The sequence below is a fragment of the Cnephaeus nilssonii genome, assembly GCF_951640355.1.
Source record: "Cnephaeus nilssonii genome assembly, chromosome: 6".
In the NCBI taxonomy this organism is placed as follows: domain Eukaryota; kingdom Metazoa; phylum Chordata; class Mammalia; order Chiroptera; family Vespertilionidae; genus Cnephaeus; species Cnephaeus nilssonii.
In genome coordinates, this window is record NC_137077.1 from 106199799 (window position 1) to 106221603 (window position 21805).

Genomic DNA, 21805 nt, shown 5'->3' on the forward strand with positions numbered 1-21805 from the left:
CCCTCCTCTAAACAAGAAATACTCTCCTTTCTCGGGCTCTCGGGTACTCGCCCCTCTGAGTTCCCAACTTCAGTCTTCTCGCAAAACTCCTCTATGACAGACATGGCGAAGGGACCCCCCTCACTGAGCCTTTAGATTCCAAGGCAAGCATTATCACCCTCTTTAATGCTCTAAAAGCTGCTCTTTCCTCAGCACCTTCTTACCCTCCCCCCTCCCAAAGAATAGTTTCTTTACTAAAACTGCAAATGCTTAACAGTCCAGTTACTATCAGAAGCTGAACTCATTATAATCCAAACCTTAGCATGTTATCTCTAAGGAAAAATGTGGCAGTTTTAAATCCAAGTAGTTGGAGGCCTGAAAAATTCAGTCCTAGAACAGGCTGTAGGGCCTGCTCACTCTCCCGCTCAGCCTTTCTCCAGCCTCATATGCCTACACATAATTTCCCAAAGTCTTCTTTGGCAACTTAAAAGCTTTGGAGCATTGCTGGGTTAAATGATAAATATCTAAATATCTCAATAAGTTTTAAGTTCACCTGATTTTAGCTTTTGTTACAGAAAATCTATAAAGTAGATTTGGAACTGTTAATGTAATGTCTTGTGCTTTGTTGAAGTTATGTTTCTTGAAAGTGAGAGTGTTCATAAATGTTAATCTAAGCAATGCTGGCTGTAATTGGAAAATTAAGGTTACAAGCAGAATAGGGAAACTGAGATAGTAAAACAGTAGTTTGCAACCATCTAGAAAATCCAGATGCCAAGAAGTTTGAAGTCATCTAGAAAACCCTATCTTCCTTAAACCAGGACACTTAAGAGTAAATGATTTGAAGATAAAGCTCATTTTAGTATATTAGACTACAGTCTTCCAAACTAATGTCTCTTTCCTTCCACCAGGCCATTTATCATAATTCTTGTTCGTCTAGCTTTTGCCCCAGTAATATTAAATTTTATAAAACAGTTCATCTCCACCAGGTTACAAGCCCTATTTGCACTCAGGAAATATCACCCCTAGACACCATCAAAACCTCCTTTTGTTCCCAGACCTCATTGGCCCTTTGACACCCAGAGGAAGGATGATGGGCCAGGTATAGGTATAGAAACTCAATGGGCCAGAAAGCTCTGGATGCTAGCCAGGGGCAAAACTGGGAAAATAAGAACCTTGCCCCCAGGGTAACCTATCCTCCCCTAGCAAATAACTAGTCAGGCAACTAAGACCTCCCTAAAGATGACATCTAGGTCTCAGTTATATTTCAGCTCCAGGCCCAGAAAAGCAGCAAAACAAGACAAGTGATGTTGTGGCTGCCTCAGGACCAGCTTTTATCTTCCAAGTCACTCAGCAGGACCATTTTCAAGCCTTATCAACCAGTCTCTTGGGGAAATCATGCTGCTGTGACCCCTTGTCCAGCCTACTACTATCAAAGTCTATTCCCCTGTGATCTCGATGTCCCCCCTCAGCAGGAAGGAAATACAGAAGATATGACCTTCGTCCTGATTCCATAAAACAAAAAGGCTGGAATGTTAAGTCTAATCAAATAATTGAATCGATACCACTCCCCTGGGAACTGACCTTTAGGCCACTTCACAATGGACATTCAAATTGCTTAGATCCCATTCCACTTGCTAATACCATTCTCTCTCCCCTCCGGACTTTCCCAGAATCCGGACCTGCACAGAGAATTCTCTGACCAAATAAAGCCAGCCAATAGTCCTTTAAACATCTCTGAATCACAGTCTTTGGGGCTGATGGAGCCATCTGGGACTCAGCCACCAGGTGTGCGGATGATGGAATAAATTCGTAATCCCTCACCATTCTGGCCTTGTGCGTTCCTCCTTCAGCGACCTAACACTATTGTTTGCAACAATTTGGATGGACCTTGAAGGCAGATAAAGACAAATACTATATGATATCACATGTGTAATGTAAAAAGACAAACTCAGGGATAGAGAGCAGAGTGGTGGTTGCTAGGGCTTGAGGGATGAGGGATATGGTGAGATACTGGTCAAAGGGATTAAGTTTTAGTTATAAGATGAACAAACTTAGGGATCTAATGTACAGCATGCTGATTATAGCTGATAATACTGCATCATATATACTTGAATGTTGTCAAGAGAGTGGATCTCAAATGTTATCACCAAAGCAACAGCCTCATGAGCAGCCCACCCCCATCTGAGAAGCAGCAGCCCCGTGAGCAGCATGCTCCAATTCAAGGAGCAGCAATCTCACGCGGCCTGCTCCCGTCCGAGGAGCAGCAGCCCCACGAGCGGCCCGCCCCAGTCTGAGGAGCAGCAGCCTCACGTGGACTGCTCCCTGTCTGAGGAGCAGCAACGCTGCAAGTGACCCGCCCCTGTCCAAGGAGTAGCAGCCACACACAGCCCGCACCATACGAGGAGCAGCAGCCTCATGAGCAGCCCGCCCCCGTCCGAAGAGCAGCAACTGAGTGAGCAGCCTGGCCCTGCCAGCCAGAAGAGCCACCACTGCTGTGAGCAGCGCTGACCACAGAAGCCGCTGCCGCCTGAGGAGCAGCCATTGCATGACTCGACACCTAGATCTGTCGATGAGAGCAAAAATGGGGAGACAAAGAAACCCCCAAAGGAAAGAAAAGGAGGAATCACCAGAAAAACAGCTAAGTGAAACAGAGGCATGCAATATGCCAGAAAAAGAATTCAGAATAAGGGTCACACAGTTCATAAACCAGATGGATGAGAAAATCAACAACTTATGTAAGAATCGAGAAGAAATAAAGAGTAATATAGCAGCAATAAAAAACACCATGAAAAGTTTCAACAGTAGACTAGGAGAAGTGGAGGACCGAATTAGCAAATTAGAAGATAAGGAAGCAAAACACACCCAAACTGAACTGCAATTGGAAAAAAAAAATTAAAAGACAGGAGAAGAGCCTATGGGAGCTTTGGGACAACATGAAACAAAGCAACATATGAATAATAGGGGTGCCAGAACAACAGGAAGAGGAACAAGGGTTAGAAAACTTATTTAAAGAAATAATGTCAGAAAACTTCCCTGATGTGGGGAAGAAAAAAGTCACACAAGCGCAGAGACTCCCAAACAAGATGAACCCGAAAAGACCCAAGACACATCGTAATTAAGATGGCAAACGTTCAGGACAAAGAGGGAATCTTAAAGTCTGCAAGAGAGAGAAAGAAAGTGACATACAAGGGATCTGCCATTAGATTGTCAAATGATTTCTCAACAGAAACACATCAGGCCACAAAGGAATAGAAATAAATTTACAAAGTGATGCAAAGCAAGGGACTGAATCCAAGAATATTCTATCCAGCAAGGCTACCATTCAAAATTGAAGGGGAAATCAGGAGATTCACAGACAAAAAAAGGCTAAGGGAGTTGATCACTACCAAGCCAGCAATGCAAGAAATACTAAAGGGACTGATGTAAAAAGAAGAAATAAAAAGGGAAGAAGGAACACAGGTACAAAAATAAAAATGGCTATAAACAAGTACCTACAATTAATAAGTTTAAATGTAAACGGACTAAATCCTCCAATCAAAAGACATTGAGTGGCTGAATGGATAAAAAAACATGACCCATATATATGCTGCCTACAAGAGACCCACTTCAGAACAAGGGACTCACACAAACAGAAGGTGAAGGGATGGAAAAATATCTTTCAGGCAAATGGGAATGAAAAAAAAAAAGCTGGTGTAGCAATACTTATATCTGACAAAATAGACCAGAAAGTGAAGGCCATAACAAGAGATAAGGAAGGCCACTTCATAATACTATATGGATCGATACAACAAGAGGATATAACCCTGGTAAACATATATACACCCAATGCAGGAACACTCAAATACACAAAAAAACAAAAAACAAAAACCTCCTGGAAGATACTAAGGGAGAGATTGACAACAATACAATCATAGTAGCGGACTTTAATACACCACTGACATCACTGGATAAATCCTCTAGACAAAAAAATCAGCAAAGAAACAGCAATCATAAATGACTCACTAGACCAGATGGACTTAACTGACATCTTTTTTTTCCTTCCTATTTTAATTTAATTTTTATTTTTTTAAATTTCTTTATTGATTAAGGTATCACATATTTGTCCTCATCCCCCATTCCCATCCCACACCCCTCCCCATGCATACCCTCACCCCCCTGTTGTCCTTGACCACTGGTTAGGCTCATATGTATGCACACAAGTCCTTTGGTTGATCAATAAAAAAATTCTTGGAACACTTGGAAGCTGAACAGCATGCTATTAAATAATGATTGGGTTACCACAGTATCAAAGAAGAAATTAAAAACATCCTAAAAATGAATGACAATGAAAACACAACAATCCAAACTCTATGGGACACAGTGAAAGCAGTCCTGAGAGGGAAGTTTATACTCTACAGGTCTACCCCCAAAACAAGAAAAAATGGTAATAAATCATCTAACTCTACAGCATAAAGAATTAGAAAGAGAGCAAGAAAAGCCCAGAGTGAGCAGAAGGAAGGAGACAATAAAGATCAGAGCATAAATAAAGGACATAGAGACAAAAAAAAAATACAAAAGATCAATGAAACCTAGAATTGGTTCTTTGAAAGGATAAACAAGATTGATGAACCTCTAGCCAGGCTCACCAAGAAGCAAAGAGAGAGGAACCAAATAAACAAAATCAGAAATGAAAGAGGCGAAATAACAACAGACCCCACAGAAATAAAATGATTGTTAAAAAATACTATGAACAACTCTATTCCAACAAACTAGACAACCTAGAGGAAATGGACATATTCCTAGAAAAATACAACCTTCCAAAACTCAATCAGGAAGAATCTAAACATCTCAATAGGCCAATAACTATGGAAGAAATTGAAGCAGTCATCAAAAAGCTTCCAGCAAACAAAAGCCCTGGGCCAGAGATTTAACAAACATTTAAATAAGAGCTAAAACCTATCCTCTTCAGACTATTCCCAAAAATTCAAGAGGAAGGAACACTTCCAAGCTCATTCTATGAAGCGAGCATTACCCTAATACCAAAACCAGATAAAGACAACAAAATTAAAGAGAATTACAGGCCAATATCCCTCATGAACATAGATGCCAAAATCCTCAACAAAATTCTAGCAAATTGGATCCAGCAGTACATCAGAAAGATTATACACCATGATCAAGTAGGATTTATCCCGGGGATGCAAGGATAGTACAATATCCACAAATCAATAAATGTGATATATCACACAAACAAATTGAGAGATTAGAATCACAGTCATATCAATTGATGCAGAAAAAGCATTTGACAAAATCCAACACCCTTTCTTGATAAAAACTCTCAGCAAAGTGGGAATAGAGGGATCATACTTCAACATAATAAAAGCCTTATATGATAAACCTACAGCCAACATCATACTCAATGGGCAAAAACTAAAACCATTTCCCCTAAGAACAGGAACAAGACAGAAATGTCCACTTTCACCACTCCTGTTCAACATAGTACTGGAAGTGCTAGCCATAGCGATTAGATAAGAAGAAGAAATAAAAGGCATCCAAATTGGAAAAGAATTAGTAAAACTGTCATTATTCGCAGATGATATGATACTGTACATAGAAAACCCTAAAGACTCCATTAAAAAATTATTAGACTTAATAAATGAATTCGGTAATTTAGCAAGATACAAAATTAATGCCCATTTTTATACACCAATAGTGAACTTACAGAAAGATATTAAAAAAAAAACAATCCCATTTACCATTGCACCCAAAAAATTAAGATACCTAGGAATAAACTTAATTAAGGAGGTAAAAGACCTGTACTCGGAAAACTATAGGACACTGAAAAAAGAGATAGAGGAATACATAAACAGATGGAAGAACATACCGTGTTCATGGATTGGTAGAATCAACATCATTAAAATGTCCATACTACCCAAAGCAATCTACAGATTCAATGCACTCCCCATTGAAATACCAACGGCAGATTTCACAGACCTAGAACGAACTTTCCAAAAATTCATCTGGAATAAAAAAAGACCCCGAATAGCTACAGCAATCCTGAGAAAGAAGAACAAAGTAGGAAGTATCTCAATACCAGATATCAAGCTGTATTACAAAGCCATTGTTCTCAAAACTGCCTAGTACTGGCACAAGAACAGACATATAGACCATGGAATAGAATAGAGGACCCATAAATTGACCCAAACCACTATGCTCAATTAATATTTGACAATGGAGGCATGAACATACAATGGAATCAAGACAGTCTCTTCAATAAATGGTGCTGGAAAAATTGGACAGATACATGCAAAAAAATGAAACTAGACCACCAACTTATACCACACACAAAAATAAAGTCAAAATGGATAAAGGATTTAAAAGTAAGTCGGGAAACCATAAAAATCTTAGAGGAATCCAGAGGCAGCAAAATGTCAGACATATGCCGAAGCAATATCTTCACCGATACCGCTCCTAGGGCAATGGAAACTAAAGAGAAAATAAACAAATGGGACTACATCAAAATAAAAAGCTTCTGTACAGCAAAAGAAACCATCAACAAAACAATAAGAGAGCCCACTGTATGGGAGAACATATTTGTCAATGTTACCACCAATAAGGGTTTATAATCTCCAACATTTACAGGGAACTCAATCAACTTAACAAAAGGAAGATAAAAAACCCAATAAAAAAATGGGCAACGGACCTAAATAGATACTTTTGAAAGAAGTCATAAGGAAGGCCAAGAGACATTTGAAAACATTCTCAAAGTCACTAATCATCTGAGAGATGCAAATCAAAACAACAATGCGGTACCATCTCACACCTGTCAGAATGGCTATCATCAACAAAACAAATGACAAGTGCTGGTGAGGATGCGGAGAAAAAGGAACCCTCGTGCACTGCTGGTGGGAATGCAGACTGGTGCAGCCACTGAGGAGAACAGTATGGAGTTTCCTCAAAAAACTGAAAATGGAACTCCCATTTGACCCAGTAATCCCACTCCTGGGAATATATCCGAAGAAACTAGAAACACCAATCATAAGGGATATATGCACCTCTATGTTCATAGCAGCACAATTCACCATAGCTAAGATTTGGAAACAGCCTAATTGCCCATCAGCAGATGAGTGGATTAGAAAACTGTGGTACATCTACACAATGGAATACTACGCTGTGGTAAAAAAGAAGGAATTCTTACCATTTTCAACAACATGGATGGAACTGGAGAGCATTATGCTAAGTGAAATAAGCCAGTCAGAGAAAGATAAATATCACCTGATATCACTCATTTGTGGAGTATAATGAACAACATAAACAGATGAACAAAAACAGATCCAGAGACAGAGAAGCATCAATCAGACCACAAATCCCAGAGGGAAGGAAAGGGAAGACAGGGGTAAGGGGGAGAGATCAACCAAAGGACTTGTATGGAAGCATGTAAGCCTAACCAATGGACACAGACACCATGAGGGTGAGGGCATGAGTGGGGGTGGGTGGGGGTGCAATGGCGGGATAAGGATACACATGTAATAACTTAATCAATAAAGAAAATGAAAATAAAAAACAATGTTATCACCACACAAAAGAATTAGTAACTAAGTGATAGTATAGAGATGGTAGCAATAATATGGTGGTAATCATTTTACAATTAATAAATGTATCAAAACAGCATGTTGCCTACCTACCTTAAACTCACCCAATGTTATGTTATCAATCACATCTCAATGAAGCTGGGGGTTGGGGGGAGAAAAAGGAGAGAAAGGAGAGAGAGAGAGAGAGAGAGAGAGAGAGAGAGAGAGAGAGAGAGAGAGAGAGAGAACCTAAAATTCAAAGTAAATAAAGATGAAATGGCATTCTTCCTGTTTTCCTTTCACCTGGTGATCTGATTATATTTCTTGTCCTTCAAGGTAACTGACTTCTGTTTTTCTTTTACTGGCACTCCCCTGCAACACTGAATAAATATTTTTTTAAAAAAATTATTGATTTGAAAAACAGAAATACTGATGTGAGAAACATTGATTGGTTGCCTCCCATTCTCACTCTGACTGGGGATCAGACCTGCCACCTTTCAGTGTACAGGACGATGCTCCAATTGAGCCATACTGGCCAGGCTGAATAAATCTTTTAGAAAAATAGTTTATGAACTTTCATAATTTCAAATAATATTCATACACAAAGTACGTTTTCTGAAACAGAATTTCCCACTAGCTTCTGGCACTTAACCAAAACTCAGAGACACTACAGCTATTGTCAGGAACATCTCACAGCAAAGGACCAGAAAGCTCACTGTTTATTCCGCTACAAGGGAAGTCCAGTCATGGGTTATTTTTTTTTTCTTCAGCTTGGATACAATCTCCTTTTACAATCTGTAATAAACCATTTCACTTTTAATTTTGGCTAAGATAAAATGTAATTAGGAAAGGACAAAATGCATTAGTGCTTGGATCATATACTACTTTTTTGTCTGTTTTTTATTTCATTCTTTAAGAAACACACCTCCCTCCTCCCATGTGATTCCAATGTGGCTACCAACCAGGTGGCCTGACATTACTCAGCAGAGAAGTGGACTCATGGTCCTGTCTGATGTAAAATAAATTGCATGTCACTGGCATTCTGTCCCCATTTGTTTAAGGATATGATGGGATATTCATGAGGTGCCAAATGTCTTTCAATATCTCTTCATTCTTCTATTAGAGTGTATCTTCCAGTTTGACCTATTGCTTGAACTAAGGCTATTACAACCTCCTGGCAAGTTGTGACTTCAGTGACCCCACAAACCATCCTCTGAACCCCATCCACCCATACTTTAAGTTCCATGGTGCACCAGCCAGTCACCCAAGGGCCCTGAGACTGGTCATCAATGGTGTCAGGCCATGTCTCTGGCTATGGAAACACGAGAAGGCAGTCTGTGCAGTCAGCTTGTCGAGCCAGAGTCTGTCCTCAAGTAGAAAGAGTGTGAGGTAGTCTTAAGGAAGGGTAGAACACCAGCCACAGGCACTCAGTTTTGCAACTGCGCTGCCCTGGTAGGCCCTGGGGACTTTGGCCTGCAGGGGACCCCACAGTGCCAGGAGCCAGCGCTAATCCCTGCGCAGCCCCGCAGGTGCCTCCTTCCGCAGGCACCCTCTCCTCACACCTCTCCACAGTGCTAGGTGAGTGAAGATGCCCCAGGCGGAACTGCGGGAGAGTGCGAGCTGCCCCTTACACCGCAGCTGCCACTGCGGGTCGACTGGCAAGGCGGTGGACTTGGTGGGCACCGGCGAGCACTGCAGCAGACTTGGTGGCCCGGTGGCTCCCGTGGCCTGCATCTGGGAGGGGGTTGGGCTGGGGGCCTTATAACTGTTTTACATCAACTCATTTAATCCTCAAAATACAATGACGTTGGTACTATTATCCACCTTTCTCCAGTTGAGGCACAGAAAGGCTAAGCAACCCGCCTAAAGTGTCCCCCATTCAATAATTCTCAGACAGGACCAGAAGCCTGGCTCTAGCCATTATACTATGACTAGAGGCCCAGTGCATGAAATTCGTGCATGGAAGGAGGTTCCCTCAGCCCAGCCTGCACTCTCTTCAATTGGGGACATCCCTCTCGCAATCTGGGACTGCTGGCTCCTAACTGCTTACCTGCCTGATTGCCCCTAATTGCCTCTGCCCGCCAGCCTGATTACCTGTAACTGCCCTCCCTTGCTGGCCTGGTTGCCCCTAACTGCCTCTGCCTGCCTGCCTGATTGCCACTAACTGCCTCCCCCTGCCGGCCTGGTTGCCCCTAACTGCCTTCCCCTGCCGGCCTGGTTGCCCCCAACTGCCCTCCCCTGCTGGCCTGATTTCGCCCCCAACGGCCCTTCCCTGCAGGCCTGATCTTGCCCCCAACTGCCCTCCTCTGCTGGACAATTTGGTTCTGATTGGTCAGTTTCTATGCCAGTCAGCGTCAAAAGCTCCGCCTCCTAGGCAGCCATTGGCTCCCCACAGCACCCAGATTTGGTTCTGATTGGTAGGTTTCTATGCCAATCAGAGTCAGATGCTCCGCCTCATAGGCAGCCATTGGCTACTGACATCACCCACATTTGGTTCTGATAGGTCAGTGTCTATGCCAGTCAGCGTTAGAAGCTCCACCTTCTAGGCAGCCTTTGGTTCTTCACAGCACCCACATTTGCTTCTGATTTGTCAGTTCCTATGCCAGTCAGCGTCTCTGGGCCTGTCAACGGTGGAGGCCTGGAAAGAAATGGAGGCATGGCAGCTGGCCAGACTGGGAGAGAAAGACAGAGGCAAGTGCTGATCAAAAGCTGCCTCAGAGGCAAAGGATCAGTCCCTGCTTCTCTCTTCAGGCCTCTCTCTGGCCCTGATTCGCAGCCTCCTCAGCAGTCATTGCTGGGGCACTGCGCCCGCAGCAGAAGCAGTCAGCACTGGGTTGCCATGGCAACCCAGCACTGACTGCAGGACTGACTTCAGGTTGGTCGAGCCTTGGTTGTTACCACCCAGGGTTTTTATATATTAGGATGACTATCTCAGTTAAAAAATACAACTATGCTAATGTTATAAACAAACTACACATTATGGTTGATTCAGTCAAGTCACTGATTTTACATGGTCTAAATTAAGGAATCTTGGTAATTAAATACAGGAGTTACTAGAAGAGGAAATTGGAGAAAAGAGATGGCTAAAAGTAAACTGGGCCATGTATTCATTTATTCAACAACATACTGAGTGCTATTATATGACAGGTTATAAACACTGAGAATGCTCCAGTCAAGAAGACAGACTAGCCCTGTTGGTGTAGCACAGTGGTTGAGTGTTGATCTAGGGACCCAGAGATCCCCATTTGATTCCTGGTCAGGGCACATGTCCAGGTTCCTGGCTCGATCCGCAGTAGGGGGTGTGCAGGAGGCAGCAGATCAATGATTCTCTTTCATCATTGATGTTTCTATCTCTCCCTCTCCCTTCCATCCTGAAATCAATAAAAAAATAGATATTTTTTAAAAAGAAGACAGACTAGTCTCTGCTTGGATGGAGAAGGTGACATGTGAATAAGTAGCAGGTGGTAGTGAATACTATAGACCAGGAGGTCTGCAAATGCCACTCTGAGGAGGAAGTACAGCAAGCATGTCAAACTCGGCCCGTGGGTCGCATGCGGCCCACGGTGAATATTTTTATACCCCAGCGAATATAGCGGTATGTAAGAAACGTTTTAATAAAAATTTCGTAACTTAATTTTTACAATATTCTGTTATACATAATCCTATATAATAAAGAGGTAATATGCAAATTAATCATCATGCTGTAATGCCATCACAAGATGGCAGTGTGCACAGTGGGGGCGGGGCCGGCTGCTCCACATGCCTGCCGCTGCAGTTCCCGTGGCCCTGCTGGGGAGGGGGGTGGGGGCGGAAGGTCCAGTGACCACTCTGCGCACCTGCCACCAGGGTTCCCTCAGCTCCACGCACTGCCGGAGTTCCCTCAGCCCCGCTGGGGGGCGGGTCCCAGCTGATGCTCTGCGCCACATCCACCGGGTTCCCTCAGCCCCACGCAACACGGAGGCAGCTCCGCGGAGGGTCCCGTGGCTCCGTGCGGCGTGATGTTGTGTCCGTCTGTGTGGGCACAGGCAGGTCTGGATTTCGCAGGATTTTGAAGCACATGCAAGTGGGTGGGGACTTGACTCTGGGTCTCCCAGCGCAGGCGGACTTGACGCTGTGTCCTGGTGGGCACCGGCCCAGACTCTGACAGCAGGGAGGAGGGAGTCCCATCCCCCACAGGATCAGCCAGAATCAGCCAGCTCAGCCAGCTCTTAGCGACCTGACAGCCAGGACTCTCATTCACCTGAATCCCAGACCCTGACAGCAGGGAGGTGGGAATATGTCTAAAGAGCAACTACTGACACAACGTAGCTCTGCAGCCAAAAGAAACCAGCATCATTGACAGAAAATGTCTGAAGACCAACGTGCCTCTGAAGCTGAAAGAAGGCGGCGGCAACAACAGACTATGTCTAAATTGCAGTCATCAACAAGTACTACCAATACTGGTAGGAACTGCCTTCTCAGCAAAAATGGAGTACATGAGGATGCAATTCTTGAACATAGTTGTAGTGGAATGAATCTTACATGTCAATTTTGCCTATCACTAAATTTCTCTGATGAAAGACCATCTGATGGAAAATTTACTCGATGTTGTAGCAAAGGTAAAGTTTGTCCAAATGATATACATTTTCCAGAATACTTGGCATATTTAAAAAGATTAATGACAAACGAAGATTCTGACAGTAAAATTTCATGGAAAATATTCGTTCCATAAATAGTTCTTTTGCTTTTGCTTCAATGGGTGCAAATATTGCATCGCCACCAGGATATGGGCCATACTGTTTTAGAATACACAGACAAGTTTATCACCATACTGGAACTTTACATCCTTTGGATGGTGTTTCTCAGAAGTTTGCTCAACTCTATATTTTAGACATGGCCAAAGTGACAAGTAAAAGATTAACAATGCCAGAAAACCAGGGCTGCTCAGAAAGACTCATGATCAACATCAACAACCTCATGTATGAAATAAACAAATTAACAAAATCGTACAAGATGCTACATGAGGTAGAAAAGGAAGCCCAATCTGAAGCAGCAGCAAAAGGTATTGCTCCCACAAAAGTAACAATGGCAATTAAATACAATCTTAACAGTGACCCAGGTAGATATAATTATCCCCGTGTAATCGAGGTTGCTGTCATATTCAGAAACGAATATGGAGAACCTCCTTTTGAAAGGGACTTGCTCATTCATTGTAAACCAGATCTCAATAATCTGAGTGCCACTAAAATGAAACAAATCAGTATGCTGTTTCCTACATTAGATGCAATAACATATCCTACTCTTTTTCCATATGGCAAAAAAAGCCTGGGGGAACGGATATTACATTAAGACTCAGAGACAACAGTGTAATCGACAATGATACTAGGCAAAATGTAAGGACACGAGTCACACAAATGCAGTATTATGGATTTCATCTATCTGTGCAGGACATGTTCAATACTATTTTAAATGCAGGAAAATTAACTCAACAGTTTATTGTGGATTCATATTCAAATATGGAGGCCAATCTGATAAATTTCATTAAAGCAAACCAATCTAAGTTGAGAGTTGAAAAATATAGTGGTTTGATGGATTATCTCACATGTAGATCTGAAAATGACAATGTGCTGCTTGGTAAAATGATAATACTTCCATCATCTTTTGAGGGTAGTCCCAGAAATATGCAGCAGCGATATCAGGATGCTATGGAAATGGTAATGAAGTATGGCAAGCCTGATTTATTCATAACCATGACATGCAACCTCAAATGGGCAAATATTACAAACAATTTACAATGCTGGCAAAAAGTTGAAAACAGACCTGACTTGGTAGCCAGAGGTTTTAATATTAAGCTGAATGCTCTTTTAAATGATATATGTAAATTCCATTTATTTGGTAAAGTTATAGCTAAAATTCATGTCACTGAATTTCAGAAACGCAGACTGCCTCACGCTCATATATTATTTATATTAGATAGTAAATCCAAATTATGAACAGAAGATGACATTGACCGTATAGTTAAGGCAGAAATTCTGGATGAAGACTTTTTCAAACTGTAAAATCAAATATGGTACATGGACCATGTGGAATTCAAAATCCAAATAGTCCATGTAGTCAGACATCCCCTGAGGGATCCCAGATTGGAGAGGGTGCAGACCGGGCTAAGAGACACCCTCCTCCCTGCCCCCTGCACGAATTTCGTGCACCGGGCCACTAGTTATTAATAACGAACTACAACATTCGCCAATGACTGATTATTATAATCGTGTTGCATTCATTTCCCTTATGCGCAGGCGCACCATTTCTCTCCACTAATACTGGCAGCGAATATTTTAGTAGCCGATGGCCATGTCATTAGTCTTATACTGACTTGTTTGGTGTGCGCAACAGGAAATATTTCCCTTTTGGAGAACAAGAAAAATAGGTTTATTTGCGTTACGCTTATTAATTTGTGCAGTTATTCAGTGTCTGATAAGTTAATGTTAAAAATATTTTACTAAAATGTTCTATTATTTTATGTTAACGATTACTCACTTATTTCAGCCCTTTGTATTCAGCATGTCTCTACTGAAACAAACCCATGTTTCTATGAAAATGGAAGCTTTTGTTTTTCTGTGGCCCACAAACACCTAAACATTGTTTATTTGGCCCGTGTTAGCCTTTGAGTTTGACATGCTTAGAGTACAGTATGAGGGAATGTGAATGACAAGAAGCCCACCCTGAGAAGATATGGGAAAGTACATTCCAGGAGCGGAGACAGGTAGTGCCAAGTCCTTAGGTAGCAATGGCTAACCATGTTTATAGAATGAAAAAGAGCCCAGTGTGGGAGTAATACAATGAGCCAGGGTACAGCTAAAGCTGAGAGACTGGAGATACAGGCTGGGACAGACAAGTGAAGCTCTAAGCCTGTGAAGACTGTTGGAACTGCAGCAGATAGGAAGGGAACAAAGCAGGAGACTGGTAAGATCTGACTTACTAGTACATCCCCCGGATTGCTTTATGAAAGCAGACTGTAGGGGCAATGGTGGAGCCACAGAGACCAGCAGTCAAGGTGGCAGATGCAGTGGTGGTCAGGGTAGGATGGGCAGTGATGAAGAGCGCAGACTATTTCAGGCTTATGCCTACTAAGGGTGGCCCTTCATAGACCACTTCAGCAGGCAGCATGTGTTTTCTCTCCTCAAGATGACAGGGAAAGACTTGCAAATACTGTCTGACTTGGAGTTCTTGTCTTCAGAGTTGTCAGCAGTAAAACATAAGCTAGTATTTGGCAAGAGAAAGCATAGCTTACTTTTAGGGCAGTCTGTATCCTTTTAAAAGAGCTGAAGGAAGAATAAACAGGGACAAGGGTAAAACACACACAATTTTTTGAAGTATGTAGTTCTCAATTGACCAGTCTGGAGGTGACATCGACCCAGAGTTACCATTCCCAGAACATCTAACTAGAAAGGCCATTTAGTGCAAACTAGCACCTACTAGTTGTGTGACTATGGACAAGCAACTTTTAACTTCTCTGAACTCAGTTTCCTGATTTGTAAAATTACAATAACAAAACTAGCCACTTTCTGGGGTTGTATAAAGATGAAATGACCTGATATACTTTAAAGGCCCAGCACAGCGCCCGGGTACTTTCTTTTGTCCTGAGCCACAACTTCCCCAGCTTTTCTTTTCTTATCTGAGGCTCAGATAGAGTCAGAGTTTGAATCACACAGTAACTTGGTTGGAGACCAGGTTAAAATTTTAGGACCCCTAAAGTTCCATTTTTTTCTTTAGTTCACCTGTCCTTTGTGGAGAGGCTGAGCTGATGGAGCTGATAAAAAGTTCTTTGGGGTTAAAATTTGGGGAGCTGGTTTAGACCCATTGTCTTCCCTGCTTCAGTGTCAAGAGCAATGCACTTACCAGGCTGGCCAGACGCATCCTGTCCCCACAGCACAGTCATTCTCACTGAGCTCCTTTCATCCTCTTGCCTCATATACCATCTCTTCCCTCTACTCTCTGAGTTGAGCCTGAGGTCAGTTCAGTCATTCCTAATGAATAGCGACTTCAAAGATTCCTCCCTCCTCTGAACTTGTACAACGTTATAATCCATACTACATAATTCCGCCCTTAACATATATTCTATCATTCTTTGTTGTTGCCTCACTTGCCCTTGTCTTATCATTCCAATCAGAATATAAGCTCCTTAAAGCAATTTCACACTTTAGTTGTGTCCTCAAGAAAATGTGGCAACAATGAGCCCATAGCCTATGGTCAAAAATACCTGTGGACCAACTGGCTGGACTTTTTAGGATTCTTTCAAGGCAGACTATACAGTAAAAGGCTAAAATAATCCAAGCAAGGAGGAGAGTTAAAAAGGCAATGAGTGAGCTTCATCCACCAACCCCAAACCTTGGAGATCAAAGTTGTTATTCAAAGAGCAGGTGTGCGGGAACAGTGGAACAGAAAATACATGACCTGATACCATACTTTTCTTATCTAGACAACTGTCTTAGATTTTTCCTCCCTGGGTGGTGCTTTTCACTAATATAACAAAAGGAACAGGTGTCCTAATGGTAAGTTAACTTTTCTCAGTTCACCACTTTGGCTCCTTTCTGGTTAATTCTGACGGTTTGACAGCCTATTTATTCACTAGGAGGAGGGTCTGGATGACGGAAGTAACTATTTCCTAATTGCATGGTGTCCCTCTCCTGTATCCTTTATCTCCTGAAAACACTTATTGATGTGATGGACTTAATGTCACCCCTATGAGGACTGACTTCCCTCTCCTATTAATCTAGGGCTTTTCGTTCCTTTTGAATCAGTAAGACTAACTTTCATGAAGTTTCTACACCATCTTGCAGACAGGGATGTAGGATCATCAGTGTGACCTTTTTTTGATTAACCTTAAAGGGTCTCAGATGGCAGGCATTGTTATCTGTATCTATCAGGCATTGTTTTCTGTTTGGATAATTTTCTATCTTCTGCCCTATCAAGGACTTTTAACGATCACAAAAGGCCAAGACTTGAACACCACAGTAAGTAAGGTTTCAGCGCTGTGCCATGAGTTCTCAATTCACCAGATAGATGCTAGGCTACAGAGATGTGGGAACAGTGGGCACAATGGTGTCATTTTCAGGAGGCAAAAGTCTGAGAACGCAGGGGCGTGGGATGTGGTTTCAACCTGTTGTCATTGATCTTAGGCAAGAAATGTGGCTTTCATAGGCCTGTGATTTTCCTTCTCTAAAGTAGGGACAAGAAAGACTTACCCACATCATGTCCCTTACAGCTTAACATCCCACCTGAGGTAAGAAAGCAAGTGTCTGTGACGCCAGGAAAGTGACTTAAGTAAGTGCATGCCATTTTCATTGCCATCATCATAGTAATGCTATGATACAGCCTGATGACTCAGGTGAACTATTTATAAGAGTTTTCGAGAAAAAAACAAAGACTAGAGGGAGACGAATGGGAAGGGGTAGGAGAGGCAGAATGATAAAATGTATACATAAGAGCATAAGAGGCCATAAGATCCGCTCAAATGGAAAAAAGGGCCCTAAGTTCAGTTTCTAAGTATGGCCTCAAGTCAAACAGACTCACCGTCCTCGATGTCATAGGCATAGGCCGAGAGGCGCAGCGTGGTGGCACAGTACTCGCATTTGAAGCAGCTCCGATGGAAGAACTTGCCCTCGGCACTCAGTCTCTCCATCACATAGACCCGCTTCTGGCAAAAATAGCACGTGTCGCTGCCTCCCAAATTCTGTGGAAACTCCTTCTTTACTGAGCCCTATAAAGGGATGTGAGGCACACATGTCAGGGCAATGTCTCCGGGAGGTGCACGACCCTTTCTTAGGTGAAACCAACCCTCACTAAGGGATTTTCTTCGGAGTCTGACTAAGATGCTCACTTTGCTCCTGGCTCTCCCAAAGAGCAGCTGCATTACTACAGTGACTGTCCCATGTGTTCCACATAGCACACAGCACCAGTGGATTCTGAATCCATGTGATTCAAGCCAGGAGAAACCTGAGTCTGTTTCACAGAATTTTATAAAAATCAAACCAAGTTATTTTGACAACTGTTTTTGAAGGTAACATAAAAATATATATTAAGTGTTCATGTAGTTCTACATGGGTGTGGGTCCCCTGGACTCTAGAGCAATCACTTTTAGAGATATTAAGTATGCTTTCCCACACAACATTCTAATTAAAACAACTATCACCATCCTAGGAATTCAGCTACAAAATTCAGACAACCTCGAAAAAAATACCATTTGGCACATACTGTGTGTTACTACACTACTTAGAATGAAGGAGGTGTGTTTACCATAGCTGTGTTATATCTACAGATAGTGTCCTTAGTATATCTTACCAGTTCCTTCTTGTCTAGAAGGGTTTTGGGTTGTTCTTTCCTTTGAAGCTGATTGGCTATCTGCTCAGCCAATGAGCTCACTCCACCCGTGTACATCTTTATATACTTCTATTGGTTGGAGATTATAAAATGACCAGAATGAAGGGAAATGAGAAGGAAAAAATAAATAAATTAAGAAGACAGGAAAAAACCCTTTGAAAGGTATAAAGTGAATACAGGGTGCAGCAGCAAACCATGCCCACACAGTGTACAGACAAAGAAACAAGGTGGTGAGAAACACAGGTGTCAATGTCCACATAGAGCAATCAGCAGAGGCAGGAGCAATTAAATCCATTAAGGAAGAGCATAGTCTTTCAGGTCTTTTTGGAATATACAGTGTTGTGGAATGGGGAGGTAGGAAGTTGGAATGAATGCAAATACAGAAGAAAGTAAGAAGGGCCTATATCCTGGTGACTCAAATTACATATAGAGAACTTGAGAGGAATGATGCCCATCCAAACAGCAGATGTCAGACTGTTGACAGCATGATTCAAGGGTCTGGAGGCTTGTGAAGTTATTTCCTCATTTAGAAAGCTCATTCTTACAAAGGCTGACTCTCTACTTGGCTAATAGATAACTTTCTTCCTCATTATTAATACTTCACTCATAAGCCCTGTCACATACATAAAATATTCCTGAGCTTTATCTGAAAGACCCTTTCTCAGCCTATTCTCATTGTTGATTTTGTGTTCCACCAAGGCACTAACACCAAAGCCCTCCAGACTGGGTTGGGCATCTTAGACACAGCTGCAGGAGGCTAACACCTGTAGCATATAGACAAGTTGCTCAGTTTAGTCTTGGGTTGTCAGAATATGTTTCTATTCCACAGGATTTTTTTTTATAGGTTGAAACAAGACAAAACCCCCAATCTACTCAATATTGAAGTAACAGGAAGAAACTATCAAGTTTCCATTGTAAACCTTCCTGCTAGGAAACCTAACTTCAAGCCTGTCCCCAGGGAAAGAGGTCAGTCTTGCTGGCAGTCCTTTAGAGATCCACGCCCAGGTTACCCTTCCAGTGGAGATGGCCAAGACACCTAATGTGTGTGACACTCCTCTCATAAACTTTGTGGAGTAGGTTCTGCCTGCCAAGTGTGAGGAGCCTGATTCTAATTCTGACTTAGAGCACACCAGAAGCAGTTGCCTTGGGGATGCCAATAACTCTGGTTAGAAATTGGTTTGCATGGACAAACACAAAGCCATGTGTGAGGGAATCATTGGCCTGAGCAATGGCATGCTCTGGGCTAGCAGGAACCAACAAGAGAAGCACTGTAGGAGAACACTAACTTTATGTAAAAATGGGCAAACAATTCTCTAAGGTTTAGCTGGAACTGAAAAGTGAGTTATATTTTTTGATTTAAGTTAAGGAGGTTTTCAAGAATTGTTGCTATTTGCTCTTTAATGCTATAGCATTATAGTGGTTAAGAATAACAAGTGGCTTAAATTAAACTTTCTTCAGATTAAAGTCTTTAGGAGAGCTGAGGCCTGGAACAGATAGACAGCAGGCAGAGTTGAGCAGATTGTTTAACAGCTTCATTCATTTTGCAACAGGTAAGTGAGGGCGTGGGCCAGATGTCAAATATGAGGCTGGGAAACTGAACAAGCCCTTTTCTTGCACCAGAAATCAGCACTGTCAGTACATCCTATAATCAGTAAAGACAGTTCAGGGCTGCCGGCCTGCAAAGCATTTGTCACATTCAGTTCTCAGTGATGTGATAATACTGACAAGCATCCCCCCAAAAGAAGTTCTATTTGTTTCTGGCATAAAAAACAGATGGTTTCCTTCTTCTTATTCTTAAGAAATAGTGACGACATAGCAATCCCTGGCTTTATACTTTTTCTGCCACACATGCACATGCTTCCACACATATAGTCCATGATCTGCTATAGGCACGAGAATATGAAACAAATAGGAAAGGCAAAGAGGCCCTCTGTTCTCTGTAAACTACTGTACAGCTGTTTCAGGTCCCCTGTAGGACATAGCAGGGTTCATTCCTTAATGATCACAATTCATGACGCACCCACGACACTGCCATAGTCACCACTCCATTTAAAAGATTTAATTACACTGTGGTTCATATTTTGTAATACATATTCATACAAAGACATTTGGAGTTAAAAAAGCTAATGGCTGAAAAATAGTTATAATTTTTTTATATAGTTGAAATATAATAAAAGTGGGTTTATGTCAAAAAACTTGATGCAGTGAAAGCTAGTAGCTTCTTAAACTTAAGTTTATGCTTACAAACCCCAAATGTAAAACAGATTGTTGCACACACACACACACACACACACACACACACACACAACTGGATTCCTATAGGAGACAAGCAAAGTTCAGAGCTCTGCAATACCCCTGGGGCCAGGTGGCATTTGTGTAGGTGACGTGAGCAGAGGCTTAAGAAGAAACACAGCTTTGCCAATTTCCAGGCCTGCTACCTGTCGGAGGGAGTCAGAGGAAGGAGAGGCAGGGCGGCTGGAGGAGCGAAGATTAAGAGAAAGCTCCCACTGGTGGACAAAAAATCGTCGAGAAGGTTCAGGCCCTGGCTATAAAATACAAGATGGAGAAAAAAAAAAATCAAAGGAAACGTTTTAAGTAAGTTACACATTGGCCTGACCATAAGGCCAGTTTTGGGTCCTTTTAAACTTTAGACCGTTATTTAAATACATAGTAAAGACATATCCTTAGTACCCAGAAGCATGAGTGGCTCAATCAAGGCTTGCATTTTGCTTTTAGTTCACCCTTCCTCCTTGTGCTAGAATATGATCACCATAGCCACGAGCACTCTAAAAGCCCGTCATCTCTTGGTGTTCTTACTTCATTTTCCCCATGTGGATAACGCTGTCAGCCAAAAGGTGGCCAGAGGCAGTCCTGCTCACCCACATACTCTGTGCTCTGCACAGTCTCTCACCAGCCTGAGCTGGGATTTCTCCTGGGCAGGAGATACTACCACCTATCACTAGCCTTATAAATAGCAGACAGTAGAGACAGCAAATTTAGAGTGAAGCTTGCTACTTCTACATAAAGCCTAGGGATGTTGCTTTTCCTCCTCCTATTGCTAGTGCTCAGAGAAACTCTTCTCACCAAGGAGCCAGACAAATCCCAGAAATTATTTGGAGAAAAGACTTGAGCCCCCAAGTCCTGGGCAGACTGCATGCAGTATGTGTACAAAAGTGGGTCAGGATCTTCCTCTCAGTGAGAGGCCCATGCAGTCAGTCCCTTGACACTGAAGGTGGCCAAGGGCATTAACAATGACTGCTTAGTTTCCTAGCAGGTTCAGGGTGAAATACTTGCAGGGGAGAGAAGAGTACTATCATGGTAAGGAGACCCTCTGTCCCCCTACCCCTAAGCAGACCTATTGCGCTGCTACATCAGCCCACACTAACTTCATAGCTTAGAGGGGTGACAATGTGAATGTCACCACCCTCTGCTCAGCCAGCTCATAGGCTCTCAACTCAGAACTCGCGGGCCCAAGGAGGAGCAGGGGAGATCACTGTAGACGACTATAAAGAAGACAAAGCTTTCCCAGGGGTGGCAGAGCAATGGAAGCTAATGGGGGAAGGGAGGAGTTGAGAAGATGGTGGGGCAGAGAGCAGGTGAGTGCACAGGCACAATTAGGGGATAGTAGAAAGTCCTGCAAGAGAACATAAGTGACCCTTAAAAACATCTAGACAGGAGCTTGCACTAAAGAATCTGGAAACCAGCCTTTTGGTAAAATGAAGAAAAAAGCTCCCTGCAATTTTGCTATCTTTCTTCCTGTGCACCACAGCCCTAGACTTCTAATATTCTCTCCCTGCCCAATTCTCCTTTTATTCAAAACTAGAGGCCCCGTGCACGAAATTCGTGCACTGGGGGGGGGGGGTCCTCAGCCCAGGAGCCCCCAGGGAATATCCAACTGACAGCTTAGGCCCGCTCCCATGGGT

General features: G+C 42.6%; 1 protein-coding gene across 6 annotated transcripts in view; it reads right to left on the minus strand.

Annotated features, from left to right (window-relative positions):
* Positions 1-21805, minus strand: part of MICAL3 (microtubule associated monooxygenase, calponin and LIM domain containing 3) — a 181965-nt gene that overhangs the window by 123619 nt on the left and 36541 nt on the right. For 4 of the 6 annotated variants that reach the window (XM_079774881.1, XM_079774882.1, XM_079774883.1 and 1 more), the window contains one exon: positions 17076-17262. In XM_079774881.1, the coding sequence (XP_079631007.1) occupies positions 17076-17262 (187 nt within the window). Of the gene's footprint in view, positions 1-17075; positions 17263-17843; positions 17952-20320; positions 20429-21805 lie in introns of all 6 variants that reach the window. The other 2 variants (XM_079774887.1, XM_079774888.1) reach the window with 1 other exon arrangement.